Consider the following 27,675-nt stretch of genomic DNA (forward strand, 5'->3'; position numbering starts at 1 on the left):
TCTATTGATGTTCTGTAGCCCAGTTTTGTCTCTTCCCCTCATCCAGACGCCTCAGTAGTCTGTCCACTGTCGTTCCTTTTAATTCTGTTTTTAAACCAGTCACCACTAATAAAGATTATATATACTTTTTCACTATTTTGTGTCTCTGTGCAATTTTCTTGGGTATTATTTGTTTCTCTCTGTATGCCAGAGACAAGGTTGGACCATAGGTCAGTATTTTGCGCCCCTCTTTTTTGGTTATTATTCTTCTTTATTCTTAGTTACAGTGCATAACTTACAAGCAGTGGGGGAGTTACAAACAGATAGCAAGGGCATTTGAGACAACTTTTTTGTGCATCTGTGCGCACTTCCTCTAGCCAATGTAATAAACAGCTTGGAGTTTGTCCACAATGCAGAATGGCTGGGCACTACTGATAGGTTAAACTACTGGGATAGCTGAAAAAATGGTGGGATTTGAGTCCTTGCAGACCAGGATAACGGAGGTGCTTCGCGTAAAACTGGATACAGAGTATAACTTCACAAAGAAAGATAAGGAAAAACGGAGCACACACCTGTAATATCCTGCTGCCCCGGCTTTATTCAAAGTTCATGTGGAACATCGGCATGACATCTTCCCCACAGACACGAGCAAGAGGTACGAGGCAGGAGCGTTCACCTGGACGACAGACGCTGTTTCACGCCGATTGGCGTTTCCTCAGGTCCCGGTTTGTAACTCCCCTGCTGCTTGTAAATAATGCCCCGTAACGAAGAATAAAGAAGAAATCTTCTACAAGTGGTGAGTGTTGCATGTGTATATACAAAACAGGATCACATGCTGTATGATAAAGGACACCAGACCCAAATAAACTCAGTGGGAACCGTCAGGCACCATTGGTGTCTGGCATGCAGTGGATCCACCAGTGCCGTAGTTTTCTTTTATTGATCCGCCTAAGTGATTGAACAGAACAATGGAAAAGACTACACAGGTGTGAACTTATTCAAAAAATTTTATTTTCAAAGCCAAAAATGTCTCTGTCATCATATTAGCAAAATATCTAATTGGCAGATGCAGTAAAGACAACAGATCCTCATGTGACCTCTTTACTTTGTTGTTTACCTGGTAATGCATCTTTATTTTCAATGGCCTACTAAGAAGTCTCATGGGGGATTTTTTCCTACCAGCATCTACCTCCATAGGGGTTCTGTTTTTACATTGCGATTCCTTAGCTAAATAATATATCTTCACTTCTCCCTGTGCAGTTAGGCATCCAGCAGTTCCAAGAGGAGCTCTATGTGCTTAATAGCATTTACTCACAAAAGTATGAGATGTTCGTATTTGCATCACTGCTCGTGGAGGGTTATTACCGTGGCATGAAAAGCCCCCTATTTTTCCTTTCAAGCATGAACCACTTAAGACTTACCTGTAATTTAAAATAACTTTTAGGGAGAAGCTATCCTGTGTGAACATGAGGAGTAGCACTATTTCTGACCATTATATAACTTGTATATAACACTTTTAACCAGCTTTCCCCTCTACAAGCTCCATCTCCATTTTTTTGTTGTCCCTGAGCAAGTGGGTGTAGACTATCTGCGGTGATGTCTCCCATACACTGCACTCACACAGGAAATCTTGCTCCCCTATATCTCTATACACATCCTAAGAAGCAGCAGCATAAAATGTATTATAAAGCAGTACTCAACGGTCTAAGCTGTGAATCGATCACTTGGGTGTGATCTAATACTTACTGTAAGCTGTATTCTCTCTGCAGTCTCTCTGTTTTCTTTTGGTTCTTTCCATTTACTATCCCTCCCTTTTCAATAGACATGTATTAACAGCATGTTATCTGATCCATCAGTGAGCTAATAGTTCATCTCCTCTCTTAAGGCACACACTGTGTTTCAGAATGAATAAAGAGTTTAGGATTAGGTTGGGTGGGTGGGAAAAAGTCTTATAAGAGAAGCAAATTTTTTTTTCCAAAAAGACATATTATAGAGTTTCTTAATTTTATTATTAACTTGTACTATTGATGTATACAAAGTTTGTCAAAATTACAGTGACTAAGGTCCTGCCACAACGTCCTAATAGGGTCGGAACTAGGTAACTTCAAAACCTTAATAGTTAGACCTGCTTTGCATTTCCAATAAGTTGCTCTTGAGCTGTTTCTTATTTTTTTCTTTTTGTTTCAGTATAAAATGTAACAATTACATTGTTTATTTGACCCTTTGTCAATTTTGTTTTCAAACCAGTTGGTTATAAAGAAAACCCCTGTCTTTATGCCCTAATACAGCCTGTTGGCATTGTATACATCTGTGTTTTCTCCTTAAAACCCCTTTAACTAAATGATATATAAATAATAGCCATATATCTCTTCTATGTATTTTTCAGGCCAGAGCAGAGTTACTACTACAACGAGTGCATCAGTTAAAGGCGAGAGAATATAAACTGGGGGAATATATAACGTTCCTACAGTTCCAGGCTGTTCGCAACAAAGCGAAGAGCCTGGAAATCCACATGGCAGTCCTGGAACTGCAGTCCCTGTTAGTTAAAGAAAAGAGCAGATCCTGTATCACTTCAGAATATGAACAACTTCTACAGACTCTGAATCAGGTGAGGAGAGTAATTGGGCAATGTCTGACTAAGACTGTGACTGGTTCTGAATGGGAAATGAGATGTCCCAAGTGGGATGGTAAATGTGACAGATGTTGGTGGAAGGGAATAGTGGAGGTTTGTAGCAAGGAATATAAATCACTTGGGATGCTAAGTACTTGTATTGATTGACCTGGCCATACGTAATCAAGGGTTGAAAATTTTAGACGTAATGAACAGGAGGTAGACAGGAAAAGGTAAAACTAGCTAAACACATTAGATAAATGTCAGCCAAACCTGTCAATTTCGACAAGAATGGCCAGCAATCTGTGTATGGCAGCTTCCTATTTGTCCCTAGTACCAGATGCCAGCGGAGATAAGGATTGGTTGGGTTACAACTACCAATCATTTTATACCTGTGAAGATAAGCCTCCAGAGGACTCTGGCAGCAATTTACCTTCCTCTGCCCAAAAAAAAAAAAAATGGAGTAAGAAGATAGTGGTTGTTCCTGTCAGAAAACCCCCTTCAGATCTGACTTTTGGCTCAGAGCACTCACAGAGTATAGATGATGAGATGCATCAGAGATGGTAAAGAAATAAAGTGTTTATTAGGTGATACAAGTAGGGACAACTCGTTTCAGGAAAACTCCTCCCTTCATCAGGTCCTGACAAAGGGAGTAGTAGTCCTCCTGAAACGTGCTGTCCCCACTTGTATCTCCTAATCAAAACTAGCATGTATGCTCGGTAAGCACTCTGAGCCAAAAGTCGAATCTCAAGGGGGATTCCCTGCCAGGAACATAATAAAGTCTTCCACCGCTCCATGACGGACCCGATACCAGATCCCAGACAGAAAAACCCAGGTCTATAATAAAGCTATAAACAGTGTTGTGCCTGCTAGCACAACAAAATAAGGTGAGCAGTTTTCACCTTGGGAATCATACACCACAAGGATAACGGCACTATATAACGCCATTCTCTGTTTGTTTGTTTTTTGCTTCTACATTTACATCATTAAAAAAAACACATGCATCCTGCAACCAAGTCAAATGAGCATGTGTATAGCGAGGATTGTGAGCAATAGCTGCCCACATAGTTTATTATATGTTGAATAAATATTATAAATATTGAACAGTAAAGTTCTAATATATATTACCGGAAAGAAAACCAAATCCAGTATAGAAAAAAAAATGGCCCGGAAGATCAAAATGAGTTTTGCTACGGAAGGGTTCACCTACAGCGATGATTCTTGCTTCTCTCCCCCTTGTGATTTCTATACATGTAAATGAGATAGATGGGTGTTCCGACACAGTGCGAGCTGTCATACTGTATGAAGCCAGCTATATCTGAAACCGAAAATATCTACAGATTGGAAGGAAATAGGAAGTTTAGTTCTGCATGAGGAGGGGCAGGGATTATTTCAGAGTCGCCTCAAGTTATCCAGGAAACGATTGATGTGACACAACAAATGATCTGGTGTCGGTAGTGACGGCTTTTACTCACTAGTGTCAGGTCCTGTCTGTCTCCACTATGTTTCTTCTGTCGCCGGGATTGTACAATGTCACCATCTCATGCCTCTCCTCCATCATTTTTATTTTGTCTTTGAGATAAAGACTGAGGGTTCATCTCTCTGGCGAAGGATTTAAGGGGATCTTCCTCTTGTTTAAACATAATGCATGTGTTTTGAAAATTACACAACTATCTAACAGGTTCATGTTTCACCATTTATTATATGATTTTTAGCCGTCACTGAATAGATATATTTTAGTTTATATTTAATCAACGTTGCAATCATGCTTCAATGCATATCAAAAATAAATAAATAAATAAAAACAAAAAAGGTTCTAAAAATGTTGTGGTTAAAAGCTACAGACCATATCTAGCATTATCTTACGTTTGTTAAGCTGGCCATACCAATTAGATAGTGTTCGTGCAGGTAAATTGATAAGTAACAAAGTACACTGCTCAAAAAAATAAAGGGAACACTTAAACTACACAATGTAACTCCAAGTCAATGACACTTCTGTGAAATCACACTGTCCACTCAGGAAGCAACACTGATTGACAATCAATTTCACATGCTGTTGTGCAAATGGAACAGACAACAGGTGGAAATTATAGGCAATTAGCAAGACACCCCCAATAAAGGAGTGGTTCTGCAGGTGGTGACCACAGACCACTTCTCAGTTCCTATGCTTCCTGGCTGATGTTTTGGTCACTTTTGAATGCTGGCGGTGCTTTCACTCTAGTGGTAGCATGAGACGGACTCTACAACCCACACAAGTGGCTCAGGTAGTGCAGCTCATCCAAGATGGCACATCCATGTGAGCTGTGGCAAGAAAGTTTGCTTTGTCTGTCAGCGTAGGCTCCAGAGCATGGAGACACTACCAGGAGACAGGCCAGTACATCAGGAGACGTGGAGGAGGCCGTAGGAGGGCAACAACCCAGCAGCAGGACCACTACTTCTACCTTTGTGAAAGGAGGAGCACTACCAGAGCCCTGCAAATTTGCCTCCAGCAGGCCACTTGTGTCCACTCAGTCAGAAACAGACTCCATGAACATAACTATTTGACCTTTATGTCCAACATGATTATTTTACAATTTAAATGCACAAAATAATTAAAAATATCCCAACACTTCTTCCCTTAATCTTCTCCTTTATTTTGTGCCCCAGGAAATACTTCATGTAGCGCCTTCTCTTGTGTCTGGCTGCAAGACAACTGTCTGTCTGCAGCAGGAGCCTCCCCCCCCCCCCCTCTGTCCTGTCTGCTGTAAGAAAAAAAACAAGTGTTAAGCCCCTACTCCTTGGTCCAGCCCCACCCCTTCAGCCGTTCCCCAGGCAAATCTGATAATTAATAGATAAAACCCTTTGTTCTTCCTGGGATTTTTAGAACACTGTTGGTTTCAGGGAACATGCAGGAAATTCTATTATTATTCACTTCTAGGTTTAGTGTTAGTTATAATTTGTGGACTAAATAATACATTTTAGCTTTGAGCTCTGTAACGTTATATAATCAGCAAAAAAAAAGTAGAAAAGGCTTTCTTGCATTCTTTTTATTTGTTAGAATTCACTGTTTTAGGTTAAAACCCCAAAAATTTCAAACAGTCTTGTGCATACAAGGCCTAAAGGTATATCAGATGTTCATTGGATCCTCTTTTGCGGAGTTGTGCCATGTAACATATCCCATAAGGAAGGTCGGGATTTTAGCAAATTTTAGCAGATTTTAGTGGAAGTTTTTGGTGGGTTTTGTGGGTATTTCTGGGTGACTGAAAGTCAGGCTTAACATGTCATCCGATTCAAACTATAAAAGCTATGGATCAAAGGAAAGTACAAACCCCTGTTTAGTTTTCATATACTCTGTTCAGACACTTTATAATGTTTCCATATGCCTCCTGTTTTCACCCCACATGTTTGAATCGATTATATTATTTATTCATCAGGAAATAAGAGAATTGGACAAGGCTAAAGAATCCTGGAGTAGAAATGAGCCAGTAGTCAGTAGAATTCTGGAAGAAGATCCATCTTCTGTTACTGTAGACATCACTGGGGAAGCAGAGGGCATGCCTGTGTCAGCGACTCTACGCAAGGCCCTTAACAGGAGGAAGTGTATACTAAATCTCTGTAGAGACAGGTAAGCTACATTTTTAGGACATAGAATCATATTCTGTGTCTGGCCAAAGATAAGTAGTGATGCTGTACATTCGGGAAAGTTACTGTTGCTAGTCGAAAGACTATTGGTGCGAATCCTCCCAAAATGAATTTCTGGAGGTTCACTCACATCTACTGCTATATACTTGAGCTGATAAAATGAGCCAATGATATAATTTACACATATACATGTAGCATTATTTGAAGGCTCTCAGCCGTAGTCTACAGCAATACATCCTGTTCCAAATTATTATGTAAATTCTATTTAAGTGTCACAAAGATTAAATATTTTTTTTTTTTCCGTTTAACTCATGGATAGCATTGTGTCTCAGGGCTCTTTTGATCACTGAAAACAAATCTTGGACACCTGTGATAATTAGATTGCCAGGTGAGCCCAATTTAAGGAAAAGCTATTAAAGGTGGGTGTTCCACATTATTAAGCAGAGCACCATTTTCAAGCAATATGGGGAAGAAAAAGGATCTCTCTGCTGCCAAAAATAGTGAAATAGCTCAATGCCTTGGACAAGGTATGAAAGCATTAAATATTTCACAAAAACTTAAGCGTGATCATTGCACTATTAAGAGATTTGTGGCTGATTCAGTGCACAGATGGGTTCATGCAGATAAAGGCACATTGAGGAAGATTTCTACCAGATCCATGCATCGGATCAAGAAAGCAGCTGCTAAAATACCATTAAATATCAGCAAACAGATATTTGAAGCTGCTGGTGCCTCTGGAGTTTCACGGACATCAAGGTGTAGAGTCCTGCAACTGTGCATAAGTATAAAGCCTGATGGGCTGTGTTTGTGCGAGGGGCGGAAGTAATTATCGCTCCCTGCACTTCCAGGTGGGGCTCATTGGGAACAGGTGGGGGCGTGTGTATATAACTTCCCCCTCTCCTACAGGGGCGGAGCACGTGTCGTTTGTGGAATCTCTGCTTCCTGTGGCAGGCTGGTGTTTGAATCTCCCACAAAAATCTTCAGAGCTGCTGCTCACGGTGCGGAGGCCTCGCTGATCATGAGTCTGGGGGGTGCAGGCGCGGCATCCTGGCAGCTCCGCTGGCTGTCTTATCTGGGGATGCTGTCTCACTCTGATTATAAGGTAATATTGGGCAGGTATGGTTCTGGCTGGCTCTGCCCGCAGCGGTAGTGGGGGCCAGGAGCGGCAAGCAGGTGAGTTAAATCGGTGCTGGGGGTGGTGCGGCCTCAGCATTTCGCGCAGCCCGCTAGCTGCCTCATGGCGACATGTGGACCGCCCGCCACCCACACAACTACAATTGTCTATGCCCTTGGGACAGGTTGCGGCAGCTGCCCAGTCCTCGTTAGGCGGTCCTGTCAGCTTGTCTGCTATCGTTAATCTAAAGTATAGTGTAATGCTCTGCGGAGGGTTGTTTCAATATAAAGTTTGCTGTATACAGTGTGGTGCAATGCTCTGCAAAGAGTCGTTTCAACATAACTTTTGCTGTGTGGTGCGGTGCTCTGCGGGGTATACGGTGCCCTTGCAGTATACGGTACAGTGTAATGCTCTGCAAAGGGTCTCGTTACAATATAACATGTACTGTATAACGGTATAGTGCAGTGCTCTGCAGATGGTCTCGTTACAATATAGTATACATGATATACAGTTATGGTGCAATAATCTGCAGATGGTCTCGTTACAATATAGTATACATGATATACAGTTAAGGTGCAATGCTCTGCAGATGGTCTCATTACAATATAGTATTCATGATATACAGCTATGGTGCTATGCTCTGCAGATGGTCTTGTTACAATATAATATATACTATATACAGTATAGTGCTATACTCTGCAGATGGTCTCATTATAAACAAACTTTATACAGTTAGTGCAATGCTCTGCAGATGGGATGGTTTCAATACAACATATTATATAGGGCATAGTGCAATGCTCTGCAGAGGGTCGTTACAGTTAGCATGTCCAGTGTGGTGCAGTGCTCTGCGAAGGGTCTCGTTGCAACACAGGGTGGCATTTACTGTTTGGTGTGGTGCAATACTCTGCAGAGGATCACGTTGCAGGGTAGCATATGCTGTGTGTGGTGATACAGTGCTCTGTAGACTGTCTTGTTTCAATATAGTGTATATAGTAGGGTGCAATGCTCTGTAGAGATATAACATAGGCTACATCCAAATAAATCATAGTATACACAGTGTTATTTGCACGATCATGGTATCCATACGGTTCATACGCTTGGTTTATTATGGGCATACACGCATTACTGGTACAAGGTGCACACGAGTAGAGCATCTTCACGGTTTGATAACTCCATGAGTTTCTTATTGTCCGTACTCTCATGGTTAATTCATACGCTTATGGCACACTGCTCGTACGCGCTTAGTATGTATACAGTTTCATGTGCTAATATCATTATATACGGTACATATACTCACTGACGATACATTCACAGCATTTATACTGTGCAAACTCGTTTATGCTGTTCACCTCATGGTTATTCTCTCACTCACTGGTGTTTTACACGGTCCACAAACTTGGCATTAATGCTGTTCACATATTCTTGGCATGTTCACGGTCTTACGTTCTTTCTACCATGTTACGTTCATGGCAATCAAACACCTCGTAATTATCACTGGTTCATACGCTCAAAGTATCATTCGGTTCATATGTTAATGGTATTTCATACTGGTTACGGCAGTATACTGCCTATAGCAATTATACGGTTCATACACTCATGGCAGTTATAGTGGTCACACTCTCACGGTTCTTAAGTTGTTCACATGTTCACCGCAGGGTTCATACGGTTCATACGCTCATGGCGGTTGTATTGGTTGCACGGTCATGGTTTTGTTGTTCACGTGTTCACCGCATTCATACACGCAGGTTTTATACGCTCATGGCAGTTACATTGGTCACACGGTTATGGTTTTGTTGTTCACACGTTCATCGCATTCATACATGCAGGGTTCATACCCTCATGGCAGTTATATGGGTTACACGGTCATGGTTTTGTTGTTCACGCGTTCACCGCATTCATACACGCAGGTTTCATACGCTCATGGCAGTTACATCGGTCACACGGTTATGGTTTAGTTGTTCACACGTTCATCGCATTCATACATGCAGGGTTCATACGCTCATGGCAGTTATATTGGTTACACGGTCATTGTTTTGTTGTTCACACGTTCATCGCATTCATACATGCCTAGTTCATACGCTCATGGCAGTTATATTGGTTACACGGTCATTGTTTTGTTGTTCACACGTTCACCGCATTCATACATGCAGGGTTCATACACTCATGCCAGTTATATTGGTTACACGGTCATGGTTTTGTTGTTCACATGTTCACCGCATTCATACACGCAGGTTTCCTATGGTTCTCACACATAGTGACATGCTGTTTCGTGCAGTTGTGGCCACGCGCTCATAGCATGTTCACAGCATTATACTGCTCATAGTACTCATACCTCATAGCGTCATACCACATATTAATTCGTAGCACATATGCTCGACGCTTATACTGCACATGTACTTGTAGCGTTTATACTGCACATACACATGGCCTACATCAGGCACATACGCTCTTAGCATTGATATCGCAAGTATACTCATAGCATTATACTGCTCATAGTATCATATCACTATACGCTCATAGCATTTATACCACATACACGCTCGTTGTATTCATACCACAGACATGTTCACGTCATGTATATTGCACATAGAATTGTAGCAATACACTACACGGACATTCGTAGCATTCATTCTGTACATACGATGGTAGTAATTATTATGCTGAGACGTTGTAGTACTTATTCTGCGTACATGTAGCATTCATTCTGTTATGTTATCTGCACTAACATCCATAGCGTTTACTGTACATGGGTAATGGTATTTATTCTGCATGTTCATCCATAGCGTCTACACTACACACATGCTCCCGTAGCTTTTACTGTACGTATGTTTATAGCATTCATTCTGTGTATTCGTGCATAGTCTTTTATACGGAAAGTTCACTCAGGTTTGTCAGGATGTAGCCCTATTGCCTGACTCCTCCTCAGGTTAAGGGGTCAATGTCGGTTGCTACTGACTTGTTCAGAGCAATCGCATTGTTGTTTATTGTCATGTCCTGCAAGTTCTCAGGTCAGATACAACCTCCTCTGTTGTATTTCACGACTAAGTTATCAGTTAGTTATAGAACACATATTCAACTATCCGGCACAGGTACTCGTTCAAGGGTGGTCATCATTTTAGTGGCACTAATCGGCTGTTCAATACCCGGTCACCTGACTCGTTCCTTCAGGGGTTGAATCGCGGTTGTTACTGACTCACATTCAGAGCAACCAATTTCAGGAATAGTCACAATGTTAACCTGTTGCCTGACTCCTCTTCAGGTTAAGGGGTAATGTCGGTTGCTACTGACTCGTATTCAGAGCAATTTTGTCGTTGGTGTATTTGTTATGACCTGACACGTTTTCAGGTCAGATACAACCTCGTCTGTTGTATTTCTCGATTATGTTATTTCGTTATAGTACACAGATTCAACTCTCTGGCATAGTTGCACGTTACGCTCATAGTCTGGTTACGTTCATAGCTTTATTTTGTTGTACTGCACATGGGTAATAGTTTTTCTGCATTTCCATCCTTAGAGTCTACACTACACATATGCTCCCGTAGCTTTACTGTACTCATGCTCATAGCTTTCATACTGCATATTCGTGCATAATGTTTATACGGAAAGGTTATACAGCTTTGTTAGGATGTTGCCCTATTTGCCTGACTCCTTCAGCTTAAGGAGTTAATGTCGGTTGCTACCGACAAATTTTCAGAGCAATTACATTGTGGTTCATTGTCACGACCTGAGACGTTCTCAGGACAGATACAGCCTCCTCCGTGGTATTTCATGACCACGTTATCAGTTACTTATAGTAGACATATTCAACTATCCGGCATAGTTGCACGTTGTCTATCTTTTTAGATATATGTTTACACTTTATTTTCTAGGCATGTATGAGGTACTCATAATGATGTTAGAGCATAAATTCATAACGTTCCTTACGTTTTCACGGTACTTACGCTCCCAGCTTGTGTATGATACATGCACCAGTACACAGCATTTGTTGCATACTACCATAGTTGTATGCGGGTAGGTTATGTGCATTCGTTCCTAGTGTTGAATAGCAGTTGCACCTCTGGCTGTACATATATTTACAAGACACGATTACAGTATTCATATGGTGCTTACATTCATTGCAGATATATCGAGCACATATTCTTAAACCTCCTACGTCTGCAGGGGGGGATGCACCACATAGGTTATTGTTAGACATGTCTCAGAGCAATAACATATTGAGTAGCGACTTGTAGTTGGGTATACTGTTAGCAGGTTATGCCGCACATACGGTTAACATGTTTCATGTGGTGCACACAGGGGAGGTAGATCCTTTGCTTAGGGTATTGGACACAATTGGTCATTTTTGTTACTGACACGCCTTCAGAACAACACGCCAGCTTCATACAGGTATCTTGTCATGAATACTCATGATGTTACCCTGTTGCCTGACTCCTCTTCAGGTTAAAAGGGGTAATGCCAGTTGCTACTGACTCGTTTTCAGAGCAATTTTGTCGTGTGTTATATTTGTTATGACCTGACACGTTTTCAGGTCAGATACAACCTCGTCTGTTGTATTTCTCAATGACGTTATAATTTCGTTATAGTACACAGATTCAACTATCTGGCATAATTGCACGTTCTCTTTTAAGGAGGGCCAGCATTTAGTTGCAGATATATTCTGCATTTAATACACAGTTTCATGACTCATTTCTTTAGGATCGGGGATTGAATCATGGTTGCTGCTGTCTCATTTCAGAGCAATTGATTTGACATGGTTATGTAGGTAATCTGACACGTTTCAGATAGTATACAATCTCAATATGGCATTTCACACTCACGTATTTGAGAAAAAAAAAAGTGGTTTACAAAGACCTGTGACGTTTACAGGCACAATGATTTCACAAAGACCTGTCATGTCTACAGGCTCGATGGTTCCGCGGGGACCTGTGACGGGTTCAGGCACGACGGTGTCACAAAGACCTGACAGGTCTACAGACATGATGGTTCATCTAAACACTGGTCACGTCTACAGATACGTTGCTCTCGCAGGGAGCTTTCATCTGCAATGGGTCATCACTTCCAAGTCCAGTTGGGTCAGTACAGTGGCTAGTTAGGTATGTCTGTTACAGTCTCAATCAGGTAAGGTGCCTTCGTGAACCTTGTCATGCGACATGACCCACACGATCTATCAGGTAGATAGGTATTTCTTGTCATTTACCTGTCAGTTTAGTTTTTGCCTCTTAAATAGCAGGGGATTGGTGCTTGTCAGACCTGCCATGAAGTTAGCCTTTCCGTGTCCATTTGAAGTAATGTCACAAGTAGGGATGGTGATAGGTATAGTTCAGTTAGTATTTGGCAGGGAAGGTTATTCTCAGGTTGATTCTTTACAGATGGACGTTACTACCACGGTTTCAAAGGTATGGTTACCACCTCTAGTAGTCACTAGTTGGTCAGGGCTACTCTTTCAGCACATTAGGTATAGTCTACTTCGGGTATGTGAAGATTGATGCTGGATGTAGGATGTTTTATTTCAGGAATTGTATTCATCCTAGCATGGTTGCTTTTTGCCCTCTATAGGCGTGCCCTCATTGCGCGGTTATGGCACAACTCAGACCGCTATGCTAGGGTAAGATCTTGTATAGGTATGTAGGCAATCTTTCCTGTCACTAGTACACGTATGGAGCCCCGATCACAAGTATAAAGCCTGATGGGCTGTGTTTGTGCGAGGGGCGGAAGTAATTATCGCTCCCTGCACTTCCAGGTGGGGCTCATTGGGAACAGGTGGGGGCGTGTGTATATAACTTCCCCCTCTCCTACAGGGGCGGAGCACGTGTCGTTTGTGGAACCCTCCCAACCCTCCCTTATCTTATTCCTTCACTATAGTGCATGCCCTCTATAGGCGTGCCCTCATTGCGCGGTTATGGCACAACTCAGACCGCTATGCTAGGGTAAGATCTTGTATAGGTATGTAGGCAATCTTTCCTGTCACTAGTACACGTATGGAGCCCCGATCACAAACCTTCTATACAGCCACCACTTACAAATGCTCACAAGCAGAAATGGCTGCATTGGGCAGAAAAATACATGAACACTACTTTTCAAACAGTCTTGTTCACTGTTAAGTGCCGTGCAACCCTGGATGGTCCAGATGTATGGAGTAGTGGATGGTTGGTGGACAGCCACTCTTTTCCAACAAGACTGCGATGTCAGCAAGGCGGTGGTGGAGTCATGTTTTGGGCCGCTATTATGGGAAGAGAGCTGGTCGGCCCCTTTAGGGTCCTCGAAGGTGTAAAGATGACCTCTGCAAAGTATGTGGAGTTTCTGACTGACCACTTTCTTCCCTGGTACAGAAAGGAGAACTATGCTTTCTGTAATAAAATCATCTTCATGCATGACAATACATCATCTCATGCTGCAAAGAATGCCTCTGCATCAATGGCTGCTATGGGAATAAAAGGAGAGAATGTCATGGTGTGGCCTCCATCCTCCCCTGACCTCAATCCTATTGAGAACCTTTGGAGCATCCTCAAACAAAAGATCTATGAGGGTGGGAGGCAGTTTACATCCAAACAGCAGCTCTGGGAGGCTATTCTGACATCTTGCAAACAAATTCAAGCAGAAACTGTCCAAAAACTCACTAGTTGTATGGATGCAAAACTTGTTAAGCTGCTATCAAATAAGGGGTCCTATGTTAAAATGTAACATGACAAACATAGCCCAGAGCAAACATATGCTGCTCTGGACAGTTCCTAAAATGGACAGCAGAGGTCAGCAGAGAGCACTGTGGTCATGACAATAGAGGAAATGCATTTCTTTTTTGGATTTATCTTTAGTATACAGCCCTGGAAGGATAAAGATTTTTTAATAGAAGTGATTTACAAATCTGTTTAACTTTCTGGCACCAGTTGTGATTAAAAAAAAAAAAAAAGGTTTCCACGGGAGTACCCCTTTAAGGGTATATGGAGAGCTTGAGTCTCAAACCCACTCCATTTCCGGTGGCTTCTGGCTGCTTTCAGTAGCTGAAGGACACCCACCACTAAAGCCAACACACAGGGATCCCTGCTCTCAGTGCTGACAGTGTCATTCAAATACATTTGGCAAACATTAATGGTGGTTCGGAGGGTGAATCGCCACCCCGCCATATGATTGCAGAAGCTGGTGCATTATCATGGTAGCCCAAGGCTTGTACTATGCCTTTGTGGCTGCTGTGACTGTGCTACTGGTACAACACACCAAAAAAATTGTTTAAAATGTTTAAAAATCCATCAAAATTCAAAAGATTCCAAAAATTGCGATTGCCAAGGGAATAGACAAGGGTTGTCCAGGATTAGAAAGAATGGTCTCCTGTTTTTTCTCATTGCCCAAAATAATGCTGTTTCTGGAAGAGCTTTTTTTCTAATCCTAGGCAACCGCTTAAAGCTCAGAACAGATCAACATTCCGATATTTTATGCTATGAGTATCATTTTCTTATGGAATTTACAAAATGTGTGTATTTTTATTATCTCACGTTACTGTAAATTTGTGCCCAAACCATAGCAAAAATAGAATTACCGTATTTTTCACCCTATAGGACGCATCGGCATATAAGACGCACCCAATTTTAAAGGTGCAAAATCTAGAAAAAAAAGATTCTGAACCCAACAGTGATCTTCAACCTGCGGACCTCCAGATGTTGCAAAACTACAACTCCCAACATGCCCGGACAGCCAACGGCTGTCCGGGCATGCTGGGAGTTGTAGTTCTTCAACATCTGTAAGTCCGCAGGTTGAAGACCACTGGATAGGAGGTAATACTCACGTGTCCCCGCCGCTCCGGACCCGTCACCGCTGCCCTGGATGTTGCTCCATCGCGGTCGCCGCGTCCCCATGGTGTTCCCGACGCTCCGGACATCTTCTTCCCCGGGATCCACGCTCTCCGTCGCCGTCATCACGTCGCCGTCATCACGTCGCTACGCACGCCGCTCCTATTGGATGACGGGACGGCGTGCACGACGACGTGATGACGTCGAAGGAGAGCGCCGGCCATGAAGGGGATCCCGGCACGGAGCAGACACCGAGGAGGCAGGTAAGGTCCCTCCCGGTGTCCTGTAAGCTGTTCGGTATGCCGCGATTTCACCGTGGCGGTCCTGAACAGCCCGACTGAGCAGCCGTTAGTGTCACTTTCCCTTCAGACGCGGCGGTCAGCTTTGATCGCCCCGTCTGAAGGGTTATTACAGGGCATCACCGGAATCGGTGATGTCCTGTATTAGCCGCAGGTCCCGGCCATCATGGCCGCCGGGACCGCTGCGATAGGTTTGGGGAAGGAAAAGTGCGTCTTATACGGCGAAAAATACGGTATGTCTTAAAAATATTCAGAGTATTATTATCTGTCCATGGTCATTTTATTTTACAGTATATAAGGAACTTTTTTTCTGAAACTTTTTTAATTTTTTATTTTGTTGTAGAATGTACAGGGAAGAAATTGAGTATGCTCAAGGGGAACACCAAGAGGAGAAAGCGCAAATGGACTCACTGCTGAGGCTCCACAATCAGGTACATTACACAGCTGTTGGGTCAAACTACTGTTTGAATCCTAGTAAACTGGTGACTGCTACATTTGTGATCTCAAGGTCTCAAACACTTGCCTAGTGTACTTGCATAATATTTTCCTTCTAGCACTGTTTTACAGCTTGTATATAGAAATAATTTATATAATAAATGAATCAGGTAGAGGAAAAAATTATGGAATCACCTTGTAATTTACCTTTCTGTTACAAATCCTGGCTCAAATAAAAAAAAATGCAACATAGTCTGCAGGTAAAAGGAAATATTCTGCTCAAAAAAAAATAAAGGGAACACTTAAACAACACATTGTAACTCCAAGTCAATCACACTTCTGTGAAATCACACTGTCCACTCAGAAAGCAACACTGATTGACAATCAATTTCACATGCTGTTGTGCAAATGGAACAGACAACAGGTGGAAATTATAGGCAATTAGCAAGATACCCCCAATAAAGGAGTGGTTCTGCAGGTGGTGACCACAGACCGCTTCTCAGTTCCTATGCTTCCTGGCTGATGTTTTGATCACTTTTGAATGCTGGCGGTGCTTTCACTCTAGTGGTAGCATAAGACGGAATCTAGAACCCACACAAGTGGCTCAAGTAGTGCAGCTAATCCAGGATGGCACATCAATGCGAGCTGTGGCAAGAAAGTTTGCTCTGTCTGTCAGCGAAGTGTCCAGAGCATGGAGGCGCTACCAGGAGACAGGCCAGTACATCAGGAGATGTGGAGGAGGCCGTAAGAGAGCAACAAGCCAGTAGCAGGAACACTATCTTCGCCTTTGTGCAAGGAGGAGCAGGAGGAGCACTGCCAGAGCCCTGCAAAATGACCTCCAGCAGGCCACAAATGTGCATGTGCCCACTCAAACTGTTCAGAAAATGACTCCATGACAGTGGTATGAGGGCCCGACATCCACAGGTGAAGTTGTGCTGACAGCCCAACATTGTGCAGGATGTTTGGCATTTGCCAGAGAACACCAAGATTTGCAAATTCGCCACTGGCGCCCTGTGCTCTTCACACAGGTTCACACTGAGCACATGTGACAGACGTGACAGAGTCTGGAGACACCGTGGACAATGTTCTGCTGCCTGCAACATCCTCCAGCATGACCGGTTTGGCGGTGGGTCAGTAATGGTGTGGGGTGGCATTTATTTGGGGGGTTGCACAGCCCTCCATGTGCTTGCCAGAGGTAGCCTGAAGGCCATTAGGTACCAAGATTTGATCCTCAGACCCCTTGTGAGACCATATGCTGGTGCGGTTGGCCCTGGGTTCCTCCTAATGCAAGATAATGCTAGACCTCATGTGGCTGGAATGTGTCAGCAGTTCCTGCAAGAGGAAGGCATTGATGCTATGGACTGGCCCGACCCCAGACCTGAATCCGATTGAGCACATCTGCGACATCATGTCTCACTCCATCCACCAATGCCACGTTGCACCACAGACTGTCCAGAAGCTGGTGAATGCTTTAGTCCAGGTCTTGGAGGACATCCCTCAGGAGACCATCCGCCACCTCATCAGGAGAATGCCCAGGCGTTGTAGGGAGGTCATATGGAGGCCACACAAACTACTGAGCCTCATTTTGACTTGTTTTATGGACATTACATCAAAGTTGGATCAGCCTGTAGTGTGGCCAGGCTGAAATCTAAAAATAAAAGACATGGATTTTGGAATAGTTTTTGCGCAAAAACTGCTTCAAAATTAAGTGGTTTGTGAGCTCTTCTATTGATTTTAATCTGAGAAAACCCTGCTGCTTACAGCCAAAACCTTAAAAAACGACATGTCACTTCTTTTTCAAGTAGAAAAAAACGCAAGAAAACCACAAGGCTACAATTGAAATCAAAGATAAGTGGCTTTCAAGCTAAAGCAGCATGGATTTTAAGGTGAAAAAAACACGGTGAATTTGTCCATGTAAAAACATTGGCTGACTGAAATTAGTTATATAAGTGTGTATATATATATATATATATATATATATATATATATGTTATATAAGTGTGTGTGTATATATATATATATATGTATATATATAAGCATTAAGCACACTTCAGTGCGAAACGTGTCAGGTCCTGTCCTGTGTTGGTCGTTGCAAATAAAGCCATACCAAGTTTTTACCTGCAAACACCTGAGTGCTGGACATTTCTTTCTTCTAATCTTGGTTGAACCAGGGGCGGTACCGGTGTCCGTGGCACAAGGAGGCGCAGTGGACGGGGGAGTGGTGAGCGGTACCTTGCTCGCATATATATATATATATATATATAACAAAAAAATCCAAAAAGGGGACTAAAGAGACAAATCATGGAGTGTGGAGAATTGGATGAAAGTGATATTCAGGGATACATCACTATCGCTATTGGTCAAGGATATAATTTATCTGGTTTTAATGAAACACATAAAGATGACCCTAAAGAAAGCAATTTACTTTTCATTTGTGACTTAGGGTTACATGTCGGATAAAGGACCAGTGGAGATGACAGTCCTTACCCCCAACGCCCAATACACAGTTGCACTTAGAAACTTTTCTTATTGTATGGATAAGTAATAGGTTTGGCATGAACAGATTTTTCAGGATAATAATTCATCTTAACCTTGAACAAAGTGCTAAATCTTAAACAGTCTGGATCTCAATCATATGAAAATTTATAGTGCTACTTGACAAGGCTTCATCCTGCAAAACTGATCTATGAGCACTCTCCGGCAGCTTGATGTAGAATATTGTAGAGTATTTTTTATCATTAGTGCAGTCATAAAGAGAGGACAAAGTAATAGCTGGATCTAGAAAAACTCAAGTTGTTAATATAAGAAAATATATATATATATATATATATATATATATATATATATATATATATATATAAGTGTAGTTAGGAGTAGCCGTATTTGTCGGCTTTATATAAATATATATGAGGAAGGTGACAGCAGCACACCGACGTATTCAAAGCAGTGAAGTAGCTTTATTCCAGCAAATACAGATACAGCTTCAAATATACATAGTCATGTGACCAGATAATTTGCATACATACAGAGTAATTAGATATTAACAATGTATAAAATACCACAGTGAATAAAGTGCATAGCTGAGGTTAAAAACACATATAAAATCTTACAGACATGTAAAGGTTCAAAGCTGTAGATATTTGACATAAGTAATTATGCATGGGATGAGGCGGTGGTAATTGAAAATCACCCAACAGTGTGTATAAACAGAGTAGCGAAGACCCATGTGTCCCAGACGCGCCATCACGGCGCTTCCACATAAGATGTGTAGAGCCAATGGTGTACTAGAAGCGGTGAGTACGTCAGAGGTCACATGACGCGGCAGTCGCCAGTGTGTTGGCCCATACGGAAGCGGCCCTTCTGTACAATCTATGGTCCTTTTCAGTTGGACTCAGTCCTAGTCCCCTGGCCCCACACTCCTCAGGACTCTAGTTATCTTATTGTACATACAAAAGGTTATTGTATTTGCTTTTGATGTATATTCCTTTAAGTCCTGTTGTTAAGACACGTAACCAGGGAAGGTGTCAGTGACCAGGTGACTTGTGTGGTGACCTATGGGAAATGGCTCTTCAAATGGCTCCCATAAATACAAGGGAGGAGCTAGCCTAGTCAGTTCAGAGTCTAGAGTTTGCTGAGGTTCAGTCAAGACCTGACAGTGTCTGGTGACCTGAAGAGACCCAAGGCCTAACCACGCAGCCACGCTTCCGCCAACCAAGTGCCCCTTCAGGTGAATTGCAAAGTCTGGTAAGCAGTCACAGGGGTGAAGTCTAGTCAGTCAAATCTGCTAAAGTCAGCGTGGGTCTGCATAATTCAGTAAAGTCCACTAAAAGCCCACAGGTCTCCTTGAGTCACTGGTCATCTCCTTGGGCCTAACTGAGCTGTTAAGACTATTCCATCTATCTCCCTCAGTAAAGCTGCCGTTGTTCCGTAACTTTGCATCGGAGTGATTATTTGCCCTGCGCCTAGCCCAGCTACCAGCAGCCATACCTTGGGTGGTATAGAGGATAACCATGCCGTGATGTCATGATTGCAAGGGGTTAATGCCATCTGCCCCTAAAATAATAACATCTGCCCTTCATCACTGACTCACGCATGTGCAGCACAATAAAAAAAAGTGCAGCGCAGTCACGTATCTACAGTTCTATGGGGAGTAGCGTGTAGGTGGTCCAATCAAAGAGGCACATGGTTAGTGCATGCGTCCAAGAATAAAGTAGCAATGCATCCATGTCTTGGAAGGGCTGACGGGTATTGTGCTTATTAGTGTATGAGATCCTGGTGCATAAGGATCCCTAGAAGACCCGGAAAAGGGGGAACATAAAGACCTACACAGGGATCATTAAGAGAAAATGCTAGATATAAATGTAATGATCAAGACCTTCACCAGCATTCAAAAAGGTACTCTCATACCGGGCATGATGTATCGGCCCACCCAAGGGTTCTCAAGCTGCACTGGATACCAGGACTGGGATACAGGCGGGAACCAGGTATGTGAGTCACTTAACCATAGTCACTGACCACAATACTGGGGGTCTGAGGGCACCCGGACCTGTTGTAAGAAGTAAATGATTGCCCTACAGACAAAGATCATACACTCAGTGAGGGTCCTGAAAGTGCCCAAAATCCAATAAAAAGGCATACAAAAGTAAAAAGATACAAATGAGGAAGGCATCCGTAGACTACTCCACCAGACGCGTATACACCTGTGAAAACCCTTCATCTGTACCCTCCAAACGTCTACGTAGGGCCAAAGACACACATCCAGATACATCACAACATAACATTGGGTCCAACAATGACACTGCTTCTTCACACCATCAGTCTTTTTTAGGGAGACCAACCCGCAGAGGAGGCCGACGCCATCACAGATCCGGTCAAAACTCGGGCACAAAAGAGCAACAAAACCACTCAACCCAAGCAGAAACTCAAGAAGTGATCAAACCCTTGACGTATGGATGGACTGGTGGCTGAATTGAATTGCCCAGGGTTACAGACCCAAGAATATGTTTATCACATTTTTTTTCAGTTTTTTCATCCCAGCTTATTTAATATTTTTTCATTTCTTTTCTAGCTTCCACTTGGGTATTTTTGAGCCAATGGTGATACCTATTACTTACTAATTTAAAGTACAGTATGTTGTTCACACTTTTTTGGCATATATATCTTTTTACTTTTGTATACCCTTTTATAGGATTTTGGGCACTTTCAGGACCCTCACTGAGTGTATGATCTTTGTCTGTAGGGCAATCATTTATTTCTTTCAACTTGCTCGGATGCCCTTGGACCCCCGGTTTTGTGGTCAGTGACTATGGTCAAGTGACACGCCTGTATCCGAGTCCAGGCTTGAGAACCCTTGGGTGGGCCGATACATCATGCCCGGTATGAGAGTATCTTTTTTGAATGCTAGTGAAGGTCTTGATCATTACATTTATATCTAGCATTTTCTCTTAATGATCCCTGTGTACATCCTTATGTGCCCCCTTTTCCAGGTCTCCTAGGGATCCTTATGCACCAGGATCTTATACACTGCACTAATAAGCACAATACCCATCTGCTGCGCTCTGCTACTTTATTCTTGGACTCATGTTGCAACCATGTGCCTCTTTGTTTGGACATGTGACCACCTACACGCTACTCCCCATAGAACTGGAGATACGTGACTGCGCTGCACTTTTTTATTGTGCTGCGCATGCGCGAGTCACGCTGGCGACCGCCGGGTCATGTGACCTCTGACGTACTCACCGCTTCTAGTACACCATTGGCTCTACACATCTTATGCGGAAGCGCCGGGATGACATGGGTCTTCGCTACTCTGTTTATACGCACTGCTGGGTTATTTTCAATTGCCACCGCCCCATCCCATGCTTAATTACTTATGTCAAATATCTACAGCTTTGAGCCTTTACATGTCTGTAAGATTTTATGTGTGTTTTTAACCTCAGCTATGCACGTTTGCACATTGGGCATATATACAGTGGGGATCAAAAGTTTAGGCACCCCAGGTAAAAAATTTTATTAATGTGCATAAAGAAGCCAAGGAAAGATGGAAAAATCTCCAAAAGGCATCAAATTACAGATTAGACATTCATATAATATGTCAACAAAAGTTAGATTTTATTTCCATCATTTACACTTTCAAAATAACAGAAAACAAAAAAATAATGTCTGCAAAAGTTTAGGCACCCTGCAGAATTTATAGCATGCACTGCCCCCTCTGCAAAGCTGAGACCTGCCAGTGTCATGGATTGTTCTCAATCATCATCTGGGAAGACCAGGTGATGTCAATCTCAAAGGTTTTAAATGCCCAGACTCATCTGACCTTTCCCCAACAAATGGATAATGATCCTAAACACACCTCGAAATCCATGGGGTATTACATCAAGAGGTGTAAATTTAAGGTTTTGCCATGGCCTTCACAATCTCTTGACCTCAACATAATTGAAAATCTATGGATAGACTTTAAAAGAGCAGTGCGTGACAGACAGCCCAGAAATCTCAAAGAACTGGAAGACTTTTGTAAGGAAGAATGGGCAAAGATACCTCAAACAAGAATTGAAAGACTTTACAAAAAAGCATTTACAAGATGTGATACTTGCCAAAGGGCAGTACAAGATATTGACTCTGCAGGGTGCCCAAACTTTTGCAGATGCCATTTTTTTGTTTTCTGTAGTGTTGAGCGGCATAGGCCATATTCGAATTCGCGAATATTCGCGAATATATGGACGAATATTCGCGAATATTCGCATATTCGTTATACCCTCGTTTTATTTTCGCATATGCGAATATTCGTGTATGCGAAAATTAACATATGTGAAAATTAGCATATACAAAATTAGCATACACAAAAATTCGCATATGCGAAAATTAGCATATGCTAATTTTCGCATATGCGAATGTTCGCACGCCAGTCTCACACAGTAGTATTACAGCCTTCTTTTCACCACACAAGCTGGAAGCAGAGAGGGGTGATCACTGTGATGTATACTGTGAAAAAAAAACCGAATATTCGTAATTACGAATATATAGCGCTATATTCGCGAAATTCGCCAATTCGCGAATATGCGATATTCGCGAATAATATTCGAATTGCGAATATTCGCGAGCAACACTAGTTTTCTGTTATTTTGAAAGTGTAAATGATGGAAATAAAATCTAACTTTTGTTGCCATATTATAAGAATGTCTAATCTGTAATTTGATGCCTTTTGGAGATTTTTCCATCTTTCCTTGGCTTCTTTATGCACATTAATAGAAACCTTTGATCCCCACTGTATATATATATATATATATATATATATATATATATATATATATATAGTTGGTATGAGGGATGATTTGTGAAGCCACAACATTTAGCTTTTAATCCCTTGAACCTAGAAGGCAACTGATGTGCATGTACATAATTGTGAGCTGGGCCTTAACGTACGTGTACGTCATGCAGTGCTGTGAGTCTATAAGAGAACGCAGGAGCTGTGCTTGCTTCACAGATAGAGTGACAGCTGCTATCAACAGCCGGGACTCACTGCTGTTGACGGACATCATTAACCCTTTAGAGACTAAAATGATATTGTACCGCATGCACAGCAATGGCGAGGGGTCCAAAAAGTTAAAATAGCATCCAAATTACTGATCGTGACTTCTCTGTACTAGCAGAGCAGCGATATCACTGTGTAATGCTATGTGAGAAAAATGTTACCAATAAATATCATGATAAATCATGGCACAAAAAATGAGCTCCCAAACAGCCCTTTAAGCAGAAAAAAAAGTTAGCTATTCTTTTATTGTACTACTTTGAAAAAAGTATATAATATATATATATATATATATATATATATATATATACATATATATATATGTGGGTATAGTTTTAAGCGTTTGAAACCCCTTGGAAGTTGCAAAATTGAGGTCTTGTTTTATTTCTTTTTCCTCCACAAATTATATTTTGTGGCATTTTATGGTAAAATGAGAGCTGTCCTTACAAAAGCCAATTGGTCACACACAAAAAACAAATTCCACATATGGCTCTCTGGATGGGAAAAAAAAGAGTTTTGTTTCTTTAAAGGCAGAAACGCACTAAAATAAAAATTGGCCAAAACCCACTGGGGGTTATTTATCATTGTGTTCTATTCTTCTTTTTGGTCTACATTTGCAAATTTTGTTTATTTCTGCGCAAATTGCGTTTTTTTTTGCGTTTTTTTTATAAGTTCTAAAATCCGTCATTTTGACCTTTTTTGGTTATTTCTAGACCATTTTTTAAAGTGACGGATGCAGTGGTCACAAATTTATTATCTGCGTGTTTTTCATTTTTCCGCAAATTTTTCCGCAAAAAAAAAAAATGCAAATCTAGACCACCTCCCAACCAGGTCTAAAAAAAATTAACTTTTTTAAATTAGCTTTTTTGCAGGCAGTTTTAATTCTTTTTTGGACTTTTAGCGATTCAGAAAAGTGATGGAAATGCCTTTTTTAATAAAATTTTGTAGGGTACCATTAAAAAAAAATTTATAAAAAAAGATACAGTAGTGATGGAAAAAATTGTATTTAACGAAATGTATCTTTTTTTATAACGAAATTTTGATTGATTTTTAAACAGAGATCAATTTATGTGTGCCGGTTGGGCACTAAAATTTTGCTGACAATAATAGAAATGTAGTGTGTGTGTGTGTGGTTTTCACTTTAAAAAAAAAAAACATTTTTAGGTAGTACTACTACTCCCAGCATGAAACACACTGTTCCATGATGGGAGTAGTAGTACCTGTACTAATTGACAGATCGCCCCAGGTTTGTTGTGATCCTCCTGTATAATGTATAGATGCGGCCGTCCGCTCTTCTATGGTCCCCTGCACTGCCGTATATATAAACCTAGTCATATTTCCTGCCAGATGGTTCCAGCCAATCACAGCTCTCAGCGGGAAATATTAATAGGTGTATATATACGTCAGTGCAGGGGACCATAGGAAAGCGGCCGCCCGCCCACATCTATACATTATACAGAAGGATCACAGCGGGTGTCAGGAGTGGCATCCGCTGTGATCTTTCCTTAACTGCAGGTACTATTGCTCCCAACATGGAGCACACTCTGTAGTACCTGCATTAATAGACAGATGGCAACAGGTGTCAGAAGTTACACTCGCTGCGATCTGCCTATTAATGCAGGTACTACAGCTCCCAGCATGAAGCAGAGTGTGCTCCATGTTGGGAGTAGTAGTACCTGCAGTAAGGGACCGATCACAGCAAGTGTCACTTCTGACACCCGCTGCGATCGTCCTATCTATTGCAGAGATGTGGAGCGGCTCTGTACAGCGCTCGCATCTCTGCTCTGTACTCTGGCCGGCCACTCACTCATTCATTTTTCCCTTTGAGAGCTGTGATTGGCTGCAACCATCCGGCCAATCGCCACTCTGGGCGGAAAATATGAATGAGTGATGTTCTATTCACATCACTGGCCGGAGTATAGTGCAGAGATGTGAGTGCTGTATAGAGCCGCTCCGCATCTCTGCTATATTATGGACGATCGCATCGGGCGATATATCTATAAGTACAGATACTACTACTCCCATCATGGAACAGTGTGTTCCATGCTGGAAGTAGTAGTACTAACTTAAAAAAATGTAAAAAAGAGAGAGAGAGAAAAAAGTGAAACACAATCAATAAATTAAATAAATTAAATAATTTTTTTCCCATCCCTACTACATCCTTTTTTTTTTCTACCCAGAAATGCAATTTCCACTCAAATGCAAAAACGTCAGATGCAGGAAATTGCACTGGTGTTTTTTCTGACGGAAAAAAAAGTGGAATCCTAGCCTTAGAAGTAGGATAGACATGATCTGAAAGCGGGGTAGAAAATGATCTAGGGGCAGATCTGCACGAAATTAATCATGGTCACTGCAACAATATGATAAATTTGGAGCAGCACCGCCAAAAAAAACGAATCTAGACAAACCCCAAAAATGATCTAGCCAAGACCATTATTGATCAATCTCCCCCACTGTGTCCTCTAGGGGTTACACATTGTCTTTGTGTCATATCTGGGATTTGTATATTTGCTGGGAATTCTAAAGCTGGGCGACCCTCCTGTAAGTGCGGGGATTCCATCATTTTGGCAGGGGCTGTGTATTGCAGTGAGCCATGTTTTTCTACAGCAATCTATTTAATTTCCCATACGTTACTGATGCAATTGGATTATGTTATCCCACAGAGATCCTCTGACGTGTGAAATAACAGAATATTACCTTGTCAGATAGTTGTTGTTTTTTTACTCCATAAATGACATTATTTTCCATGTATCCTACAGCACAGTACATAAATAACCATTTACCCCACTATCTATTGTCCATGTTATTCACCGACAAATAAATGATGGCTAATTCTCTCTGACATCCGCGGCTTGACACGGTGCCATTGTTTCCTCCCCAGGACATCCGATTGGCAGCTTATCTGACTAAACGATCCGCCGTACCGGAGGGGATGCTGCAGCGAGTCCTCAACCTATTGCTTCCCTCCAGCCCCGAGAGTGAAGTCTCTTCCCTTCTATATTCAGTAGGTCATAAATATTCAGACAGTGTTACCGAGACTGACAACAATGAGGATGGAGCTGACAGCTGGAGGAGGAGGTAAGCGCATGGCAGGTCCTACTAGCAAAAATCCAACTGCATTATATTGTGTCATCGGCAGAAAAAAAAATCTATCCTTGGGCTGCTAACAGTGTCAGCGCTCCTCGTGATTCCTAACTAGAACTGATAATTGTCCGCATGTTCTATCCTCTGGACTTTAACTTTGAATCACCCTTTTACTGATTCCGGTACACATGGGACGGCCCTCCTTGGGTGTACAGATGTAGCAGAACTGAAATTGTGCACCAAATGAAACTGTAATACAGTGTTTCCAAACCAAGGTGTCTGGGCATGCTGGGTGTTGTAGTTTTGCAAAAGCTGAAGGCACCCTGGTTGAAAAACACTGAATTACAGTTAGGGCTGGTGCAAGGATTTTTGTCAACCTAGGCAAAAGCTAATTTTGACTCCACCCATTGGCCTGCCCTTTTACACACCCCACCTTACTACTGGGGTGACACACTGTAACATGCCCCCTCCTCATGTAATTAGCTTACTACTGGGGTGACACACTGTAACAAACCTCCTCCTCCTGTTGCTGGCTGAGCGAGTGGTTTGGATGCTGGTTGTCTAACTTTTTAGTGGCAGACAGAGGGGCTCCCCCCATCAAGAGGGCGCTCCAGGCGGCTGCCTATTTTTCCTATAGGCAGAGCCGGCCCTAATTACAATAGCATTTGGTGTACAATTTCAACTCTGCTACATCTCCATTCATGCTCTACATCCTCTATACTACTGTATACCAGGCAAAATTGCATTGGATGTATTTCTTACTCTGGGTCTAGAGTATTCTGAGCCTTTTTGCTACATTTTTAATAAAAGAAAAAAAATCAAATTATTAAATTTTCTCACAAATTTCATTTCTGGGCCATGTTTTACTTTAGAGTACCTGTCACAATCTTGATTTTTTTAAAAAATTTTTTTTGTAATGCTCCCAGTTCACCCCCCTCCCCCCATCATGATAAACCACCACCTGCCTTTATATTTACAATTTTTTCGTTTTCTACCTTGATATTGTACTGTATCTCCTGCTCAGTGTCACTGAGCTCCACAGACTGTGAAAGGGCGTTCCCCAGCAGGCGTGACATCATCTGAAGCCAGCAGGGGAGAACTTCCTCCCTTACTTTGATACACACAGACGAGATCAGTTTAGCGTGAAATGGGCTGTGATTGGCTGAGACCGCACACACACACCCCTCAGCTGAAATATTCCGCTCTATACACTGTGCTGAGCC

General features: G+C 42.0%; 1 protein-coding gene across 3 annotated transcripts in view; it reads left to right on the plus strand.

The window, feature by feature from the left end:
- The window catches only part of EVC2 (EvC ciliary complex subunit 2), a 164,903-nt gene that overhangs the window by 121,482 nt on the left and 15,746 nt on the right, over positions 1–27,675 (plus strand). For all 3 annotated transcript variants that reach the window (XM_056555125.1, XM_056555126.1, XM_056555127.1), the window contains 4 exons: positions 2,366–2,587; positions 6,004–6,194; positions 15,749–15,836; positions 26,250–26,446. In XM_056555125.1, the coding sequence (XP_056411100.1) occupies positions 2,366–2,587; positions 6,004–6,194; positions 15,749–15,836; positions 26,250–26,446 (698 nt within the window). The remainder of the gene's footprint in view (positions 1–2,365; positions 2,588–6,003; positions 6,195–15,748; positions 15,837–26,249; positions 26,447–27,675) is intronic.

Source organism: Hyla sarda, chromosome 1 (genome assembly GCF_029499605.1).
Source record: "Hyla sarda isolate aHylSar1 chromosome 1, aHylSar1.hap1, whole genome shotgun sequence".
In the NCBI taxonomy this organism is placed as follows: Eukaryota; Metazoa; Chordata; class Amphibia; order Anura; family Hylidae; genus Hyla; species Hyla sarda.